The sequence below is a fragment of the Trifolium pratense genome, linkage group LG6, assembly GCF_020283565.1.
Source record: "Trifolium pratense cultivar HEN17-A07 linkage group LG6, ARS_RC_1.1, whole genome shotgun sequence".
Classification (NCBI taxonomy): domain Eukaryota; kingdom Viridiplantae; phylum Streptophyta; class Magnoliopsida; order Fabales; family Fabaceae; genus Trifolium; species Trifolium pratense.
Window position 1 is genome coordinate 38405552 of NC_060064.1, and position 9467 is coordinate 38415018.

A 9467-nucleotide genomic window follows, 5' to 3' on the forward strand; every position below is an offset into this window, starting at 1 on the left:
TATACCCAAACCTCTTTTATGAAAGGCCAAGGGGCAACAATCACAACAATTTAAAGTAATTATCCTCCGTCATCACAAAGAGCGGCGATGTTATGGCTTTCTTGAATGAATTTCACGATAATGCAGTCTTACCGAAAGCAATAACGGCGTCTTTTTTGACTCTTATTCCTAAGAAGGATCACCCTCAACAATTATCCGACTATCGCCCGATATGTCTGATTGGTATGTTATATAAAATTTTATCCAAATTGCTGGCATCCAGGTTGAAGAGTGTTTTGGGTAAGTTAATTTCTACGTGTCAGTCGGCTTTTTTATCTGGAAGACAGATTCTCGACGGTGTAGTGGTTCTGAATGAAGTTATTGATTTAGCTAAAAGGAGAAAAGACACTTGTTTGTTGTTCAAAGTGGACTTTGAGCGAGCCTACGATACTGTTAGTTGGAACTATTTGGATCGTTTGATGGTGAAAATGGGGTTCGCCGGGAAATGGATGCGTTGGATGAAAGCTTGCATATTCAATAGTTCAATGTCAGTCTTGGTTAACGGCAGCCCAACGGGGGATTTTAAAGTTGGAAAGGGACTTAGACAGGGCGATCCTCTATCTCCGTTTCTATTTCTGATAGCAGCAGAAGGTTTAACTGGAATGGTTAACAAGGCAGTGGATATTGGAAAGTTTGTTGGATACAAAGTGAACGATTCAATTCGTTTTCAGATTTTACAATTTGCTGATGACACTGTTTTATTGGGAGAAGCTTCGTGGGATAATGTTCGAACACTAGTACAGAAAACACTTTTTACATCTGGCCAAAACCCCATTTTACATCTGACCCCAGTCAGAGGTAGACGTACAAGAAGTAGTAAGTTTACGCTTTTTACATCTGACATTCGCCAGATGTAAAATTATCCCCTTTTACCTCTGTTCTTGTGTTTCAGCTGACCAATTTTTTTTTTAATTAAATTGGACCTTTTACATCTGACCAAGTCACCAGATGTGAAATAGTCACTTTATTTAATTTTTTTTTTCCAAAATCCTGCATTTTTTTTTTTATATTTTAAATCCTATTTTGTAATTAAAAAAAATCAAAATAGCATTACGATTCAACATTCAACCAAAATACAATTACATAATATGATCAAATGTCATTAAAACAAAATACCAAGTCATTACAATTCAAATAAAATACCAAGTCATTACAATTCAAGCAAAATACCAACTCATTCATCCAAAATGTTATAACATTCAAGCAAAATACAAGTCATTACAATTCAAAACATCATAATTAATATGAATCCATCACATAAATTAACCTAGCTAGCTCCTAAGCCTCATCATCGGCAACATCATAATCTACCTCGGGATTGTATAGGTCAAGAAAACAAGTTGCCTAGTTGTTTCGCAATTCATACAGCTCCTCCTCTGTTAATGACATGGGATCATTGAACACCTACAATACATATACATGATCAACTTATTCATACTACATGATCTAAAAAAATGCAATAATCCAGGATCTAATATATATATGCACAAAATGGCGGAGCACTCAGATAGTTTTCCATTTTGAAAATTATCATGGCACAAAACACAGTTAGGCTAATTCCAGCAGGCCAAGATAATACATCTATAAAGCACAAACACACACCAATAATAATTTGAGAAAGTAAAATATTTGAATGTAACCACATGGTCGGTGTCAACATCGGACACTGACACATGTCGGACATGCCTTAAATCTAAAATGCTGGTGCTACATTAGTACTTCATTCATTCAGAGAAAGTAGTGGCAAGTACTTAAAAACCAAAATTGAAATGAAAAAAATTGCAGAAAAATTTCTTAGGATATTTCATACCTTTTCTGCAGAACTTTGCACATAGAAGCATCCCCTGGTAACATATAAGCCTTACTTTTTGGAAGAGAACCATTGATACTACTTCATACTTGTGTGGTAGAAAATTCTGAGCTTGCCGCAGAATCTGATCTGACAATTCATCCTCAGTGAAATCATTCTGCATTCCATTAGCAGCACTCCTCATCACCTACCTCAAATGTAAACAAAAAGCTATTTTACATTTGCAATAACTTTCCTATGTTAATATAATGTGTTGAAACAGATAATATTTGGGTAATGTTGAGTGTCTAGGCTTGCACATTGGTCATTTTTGTTAATTTTAACAAGACAACATAAATATAAATATTGTACAATTATCTAACAGAAATCTAACCAAATACATCTGAGACACAGGAATATTGTGTATGTAAGGAGAAATAAAGGATTACACCTCTGTGTTTGTGTTAGGAATAACACTCCCACAGTTCCAGCTTTTAAAGTATATAGCAGAAGAATGAACAAAAGTGGTACTAATTAACTATGTGTTTCCATTATTTAGTTAGTTGCTGTTTTAGTTGTTTGAGTTAGTTTAGGAATTAGGCTTTTGTAGCCCTTGTGATAGTTAGGTTTAGTTAGGGTGTTAATTGGTAGTTATCCTTTTGTAACTTTGGAGGTCTATATAAGGATGCCCAAGTGTAGCTCGGAGGTTAGGATTTATTTTGTTTATTTGACTAGATTACCGGTGTTTCTTCTCAAAAAACCTAGCAGTTAGTAAGCAAGTAGAATTAAAGACACCAGAAAGTGAAATTTGTGGACTAGAGAAAGCAGAGTTAAGGTCTCTAGAACACTTCAGTGTAGTTCATTCATTCAATTCCAATAGGGAATTCTTTTAATTCCTTCTCTCAAATCTAGTTCTTATCAAACTGACAATATCTTTCTTTTATTATATCGAAACCACAGTTTAAAATACGTCTATCGTTGCTCAGCACAAACTACCAGAAGTATAAAAATACCGGACCTTTACACAATTCAACCACAAACCTACCTCAAATCAACACAGCAAGTGAAACACACCCCGTGACCTTGCATTCCATTAGCAGCACTCCTCATCACCGGATCCCTCGTCATTCCTTGTCTTCCAGTAAGTGTCTCGATGAAATACACTTCCTTCTAATGAACACAATGTAGTTTTTTTTAGGCAGAATTCAACTCAAAATCATCACATTCTTACAACAAACAACACAACAACAAAAACAACAACAAAACAACATCAGCAACAAAAATCGCAACTTTTCAAGTAATAAGGATAATTAAAAGAAATCCATTATGATAAAAACATGAAAAACAGTAATGAGTGAAGAATAATACCTCTCTGACCCATCTAAATGGGTTTTTGTCAGGTCCTTTAGTGAACATCTTGACCTAACCAAATCAACCCTTCGATGCGAATGCACTACCAATTAAACCTAAAAAAAAGAAGCTTTATGCATAAAAATAGAATGAATAGTGATTGAAGCCAAATTGAACAAAATATCACTGAACTCAAAAACCCAACTAAAAAATTTATTCATAATAATAAAAAAAAATTATTCATAATTCATGAGTAAATTAGGGTTTGACCTTTTCTCTGGGTTTCAGCTAGAGATGACAGAGATGTGTTTCAGCCTTCAATTTGTGTTTAACTGGGTTTTGGAATTTCCGTTTCAGCCTTCAATTCATGTTTCAGTGAGACAGAGAGACGACATAGATGAGCGAGTACGTGAGATCAGTGAGAGAGAAGACGAGATCGATCGTGAGAGAGATGAGGCCTCCGAGTTCGAGTGAGATCTGAGAGAGAAGATGAGATCGATCGTGAGAGATGAGGCCGGTCGCTAGGGTTCGAGTGAGCAATGAGAGATGAAGGAGATCGTGAGAGAGCTGTTACTGTGAGACCAATTATTAATCACTTGAAGTCTTTTTACATCCGGGGATATTATGGTCATATGTGAAATTATTTTAGACAATTTTTACCATAATTACAGGATTGCCACCGCGTTTAGCTTTGCATCTGGGGATATTGTGGCTAGATGTAAAACGTTTTGTCTATATATTTTTCACATCTGTGGATATTGAAACCAGATGAAAAGACTACTCCATATAGTATTTTACATCTGACATATGCTCGTCAGATGTAAACTACTTGTGTAATATGTCATATTTGTACTAGTGGAACAATCAAAACTATTCTGAGAGGTTTTGAGTTAGTGTCGGGCTTGAAGATTAACTTTGTTAAAAGCAAGATGTATGGTATTAATGTGGATGCGAACTTTCTTGCTGCAGCTGCAAGCTTCCTCTCGTGTAGCTTCGATTCCATTCCTTTCAAATTTTTGGGCATTCCGGTAGGTGCAAACCCGAGGAGACAAGACACTTGGCAACCGATTGTAGATTCATTGACAAAGAGACTATCAAGCTGGAGTGGTCGTAATCTCTCGATTGGAGGTAGAATTACTTTAATTAATTCTGTGTTGTCAAGCCTTCCGTTATATTTCTTCTCCTTTTACAAGGCTCCTCGGTGCATTATTAATAAATTGGTGAGGATTCAAAGGAATTTTCTTTGGGGGGGAGGATTGGAGGATAAAAAACTTTGTTGGATCAAGTGGGAACAAGTTTGCTTACCAAAAGATAAGGGTGGTCTTGGTGTCAAAGATTTGGAGTTGTTTAATATGGCACTATTATGTAAATGGAAATGGCGATGTTTAAATGAGAAGGATGCTTTCTGGTTTGATTTGCTCTGCTATAGATATGGTTCGCTGTCTTCTAAACTTCTTAGTTGGGAAGCTGTAGTAACTAGCAATAAGGACTCGATTTGGTGGAGAGATGTGGCGGGAGTAGGTGGGAGGGCTGATGATTATTGGTTCCCTTTAAATGTCAGTAGCATTTTGGGCAAGGGTGATTCTATATGTTTTTGGAAAGAGAAATGGTTTGGTGATGCTCCTTTACGGGATTCTTTTCCACTTTTATTTGAAAAGGAGCTACATAAAGATCGCGTGGTTTCTAGTTTAATTCAAGCAAGCAGCTGTGTGCTACTTTGGAATTCAGATTGGCTGGAAACTTTATCTCAAGAGGAAGGTGCAGAGAAGGCTGCTCTTGAACAACTTTTGTTTGGTCTGAATTTGTATTTGGATAGGGAAGATAGATGGCGTTGGACATTGACTGGTTCAGGTATTTTTAGTGTCAAATCTGCCTATATTTTCTTGCACTCCCGGTTGGCTCCGATCCATTTAGCATCAGATTTAACCTATGCTTTGCGCAAATTATGGAAGAATGATGTTCCGTCAAAAGTAGGAGTCTTTGGTTGGCGCTTGCTTCTTGAGAAACTTCCTACCCGTGCAGCCCTAGCATCTAAAGGTATTTTAACCAATTCTCATGATTTATCTTGCGTTTTCTGTTTTCAAGTAGTGGAAGACTGCAACCATGTTTTTTTTAGCTGTCATAAAATCTATGAAGTATGGAGGCAAATTTTTTTGTGGTTGGGTTTTGATTACAATCATCAAGAAGGGGGCTGGATACATTTTTTGAGGTTTGGATCCTTAGTTAAAGTGAAGAAGGGAATGAAAGTTAGGCACTTGATTTGGTTAGCCACAACTTGGTGTATTTGGCGCATGAGGAATAATATCTTGTTCAGAGGAGAGACGGCGAACTGTTCTGCGTTGGTTGATTCCATTAAATTCATCTCGTGGCTTTGGTTTAGTGGTAGAGCAGGCCGTAGAGCCGATCATCTATATTATAACTGGTGTGCTAATCCTCTTTACTGCCTTCAAAGTATATGAGGATTACTTCCAAATTTTTTTGAGGATTGGAAGATGGGATGATTAAGTTACTGGTGTGCATAATGTGACTATGTTTCTGTGATGATCAAACTAAATGATGTAGAGTGTTGTGCTGCAGTCTTGTTTATTTGCTCTAGTGGTTTTTTCATCGTGAACTAGCTTTGGAAGGGAGTTTTGTTGTCACTTGCTTGACTTGGAAGTGGGAGCTTATGCTAGTCTGGATGCATTAGTTTTGGTAGCAGGTCCTTGCACTGTCAAAATAATGCATTGTTTTTATCATTTTATTTGTAATTTGGCTGGTTTTGTAATATTGTTTTCTTTTTGTCCGACTTTCGAGCACATGATTTTGGCGGAACTCTTCAACCCTTCATAGAAGGTGGGAAGTGTCTCTTGCTATGATGTTGGGTACGAATCACACTCTTGTATATGGATTAGAGTACTCCTTGTACTCTTTTTAATAAAATTATTTTGCTTATCAAAAAAAAAAAAAGAGCGCATTCTTCATAATTTATGAAAAGAGCCTTAATCCTCTGTAAAAGTAACTCGTCAATTTCAAATAGTGTCAGCTACTCAGCTGTGAAAATAAATGCATAACAATATATCAATTTAATTCTTTTTTAGAAAAGCTCACACATGACACATAAAGATGATTTTTTTAAACAGAAAAACAAGAACTATTCAAACTCAAAAATAACTTCAAACAAAAAATAAAACTTAATAAGGGGGAGGAACCTTTATACAAAACACTCAAAACCCTGTTCATTTGGGCGGATGCTAGCATGGGAAAGCCTCCTAGGTCTCCCACCATGGGAAAGTAACGTGAACCGTCGGATGAACAAGATTATGATGCACCACATGTACCTTATAATTTTCTTTTCTCTCTCTTCCAATCATCTCTATGCTTTTTTTGTTACTGTTCTCTGCAACTTTTTTTTATTAGATTGTTCTATGCAACATTCATTCCTTTAATCATTCTTCAATTTTTTTGTGTTCATAGTTTAATTAAACGCAACTCTTTTTCAAATCCTTTATCAGATCTATTAGCCATCACTTTTTAGAAACCAATTTTAAAAAATTGTTAAAAAAAATTGATGAGATCAAATAATTTTGTCAATTTCCCAATTTAAAAACTGACTCTACACCCTACAATTTCTTCACGATCCTTGTGGTATCAGATCTAGATCTAGTTAGCTTAAAGTCTTCTTCTTTTTTTTCCTTCACGATCCTAAAAAAAGTTGGAAGGGGAAATTGAAGTTAGCTTATAGTCATAACTATGCCTGGTGTTTACAAACATTCATTTTTGTAGTTGATTTTGTGATGGATTCAATGGAGCTATAAATCAATAATTCTTCAATTTTTGATTGAATTTTTCTACTAACTTATGAATGCTTTATGATGTAGAAGATCCACTGATTGGTGGTATATCATTGGTTTGAAATTTGAATGAAGTTAATAGTTGGTTAAATTGAGAGATCTGTCTATTATTATAAAGTTTGGAGAAATTAAAGAGAATATGCATTGAGGAAGAAGAAGGAAGGGGAAATACCGGAAGAGACGAGAGAGATGATTGGAAGAGAGAGAAAGGAAAATTATAAGATACATGTGGTACATCATAACATTGTTCATCCGACGGTTCACGTTACTTTCCCATGGTGGGAGACCTAGGGAGCTTTCCCATGCTAGCCTCCGCCGTTGATTTGACCCTAATAAAAAATAACTTTGATTGATAAAATTCTGACACTCTATTATAAAAAATACAATTATTTTAATAATCAAAGCACAACTCTAAAGATCTGTTTGAATAGTAAAGAAGTATATACTAGATAATACAAAACAAGGACTTAAATTACTGAACATTTTTTCATCTGTTTTTGAAGAAAAAGTTTAGAGAGAGAGATGATAAAGAGATGGGAGAGATGAAGATAAAAGAAAAATATGCAAGATCGAAAGAGAGGGACAAGAAATATTTTAAATATATTACTGTTACAAACAACACTGTCACAAAAGAATTGTCAAAAAAATATTACTACAGTTAAGTTTTTGACTAAGATAATTATTTTATAAAAAAAGAATTGTCAAAAAATATTTTAAATATTTTTTCAATTCATTTTATTCATATTGTTTTTTTAATTCTCTTATCTTTTTTATTTTATTTTTTGTTTTGAAAATATCGTTTTTATTTTCTTCGAAAAGCAACTATTATTGAATTAATACAATAAGACAAAGTAAATCACAAATCAAGTCACAAAGTAATGCAAAGACTTCAGGCAAAAATCACACAACCTGTATTGCATGATATGCACATCACACAACCAACAAATGTAGGCCATAAGTATCTATTAACCCAAAAAATAGCACGGTCATAAACACTACTCATCCAATATATTGCTACAATTAACTTATCGACTAAGATTATTATTTTATAAAAAAAATCATAAAAAATGTTTTAAATATTTTTCAATTCATTTTATATATATATATATATATATTTGAAAATAACGTTTTTCTTTTATTGGAAAAAAAAACATTTTAGGTTATTTTTGAGCTGATAGACATTTTTTGTAAGCATTTTAGGTCATTTTGCAGGTTCAAATCACTGTCAAATATGATATAATAGTATCCACAAATGACAGCTTGATGCTAGGATGACAAGCACGATTCTTTATCATGAAAACAAATTTTTCACTTCTCTATCGTTAAATGTGGTCAAAGTAGCTTGATTCTTAGAAGGAATTTAACCCCCACCATATCGTACATAGCAGTCGTTTCCAAATCATTGAGAGAGAACACAAATATTCTTTGTCAAAGATTTGGAAACGACTGCTATGTAAGATATGGTCGGGGTTACATTCCTTCTAAGAATCAAGTTGTGCCTTTGGACACATTTAACGATAGAGAAGGTGGAAAATTTATTTTCTTGATAGAGAGTGTGTTTGTCATCCTAGCATTAAACTGTCATCTGTGGATACAATTATATCATTTGACAGTGGTTTGAACATGCAAAATGACATAAAATGCTTAAAAAAATGTCTATCAGCTCAAAAATGACCTAAAATGTTTGTTTTTCCAAGAAAAGAAAAACATTATTTTCAAATATAATAATAATAATAATAATAATAATAATAATAATAATAATAATAATAATTATTATTATAAAATGAATTGAAAAAAAAATTTAAAACATTTTTTTATGATTCTTTTTTTATAAAATAATAATCTTGTTGAGATAGAGGTTAAAGATTTGGTGAAAACAAGAAGTTGTATTGGGTTTGAAGTTAAGGGGTGTGAGATAGCGGGAGTGTAGCTAGGGTTTATAACAAAATGGGTCAAAATAGGGGTGGTGGGAATGAAGGAGGAAACAATTTTTTTCATAACCAGAGAAAAAAGGGGTTTTATGTTATACCTGATGAAGATCCAAATGTGTGTTGTTGCTGTAGAACCAACAGTTGCATCAGATCTGAGATTTGAGTGGACAATGAGGTGATTCTAGCTTCTTGGGTCTGTTGTTGGTTATCCATTTTGGTGTGCATCCCCCCAGATGATTTTTCAGATTTTGCTTAGCTAGATGAAAACGTTCATCCATATGATTGTTGGTAGATTGGAGTGCATCATCAATGTGTTCATGAACACCTTGGATAGCATCTTATAGGTCTTTAGAGGTAGGGATTTCAGTTCCATTAGAATTGAAGATGAAAGCATCATATGATAGACCGCAATACTAGCTAACATAAAATTAAGGTTGTTAAAGAAGAAGGAACATGAAACTGCACAAGATTTTTAATATCTCATTGAAGCATCAACATTAAAATTATATAGCTAGGGTTTTCAAC

At 34.2% G+C, this 9467-nt stretch overlaps 1 protein-coding gene across 4 annotated transcripts; it reads right to left on the reverse strand.

Moving 5' to 3' along the window:
* Positions 1-1189: 1189 nt before the first annotated feature.
* LOC123889888 lies at positions 1190-3956 on the reverse strand. Of its 4 annotated transcripts, none has more exons than XR_006802665.1 (5): positions 3449-3956; positions 3197-3294; positions 2874-3054; positions 1850-2040; positions 1190-1443 (listed from the first exon to the last, which is right to left on the reverse strand). XR_006802665.1 is itself a non-coding variant. In XM_045939397.1 (5 exons), exons 2-5 carry the CDS (start codon positions 3242-3244, stop codon positions 1433-1435), a joined length of 303 nt encoding a protein of 100 aa, XP_045795353.1. In that variant the 5' UTR covers positions 3245-3294; positions 3449-3956; the 3' UTR covers positions 1190-1432. The 4 variants fall into 4 exon arrangements, 1 of the variants encoding a protein (XP_045795353.1); XR_006802663.1 differs by having other exon boundaries at positions 1850-2036; positions 3449-3954; XR_006802664.1 differs by having other exon boundaries at positions 1850-2036; positions 2874-2998; positions 3449-3951.
* Between the last annotated feature and the right edge of the window lie 5511 nt (positions 3957-9467).

Coding starts and splice junctions, on each gene's coding strand:
- LOC123889888 (XM_045939397.1), bottom strand. CDS start 3,244: ATGTTCACTAAAGGACCTGACAAAAACCCATTTAGATGGGTCAGAGAG. Junction 2,999..3,196: donor CATTTAGATGGGTCAGAGAG/GTATTATTCTTC, acceptor TGTGTTCATTAG/AAGGAAGTGTATTTCATCGA. Junction 2,037..2,941: donor AAGGAATGACGAGGGATCCG/GTGATGAGGAGT, acceptor CATTTGAGGTAG/GTGATGAGGAGTGCTGCTAA.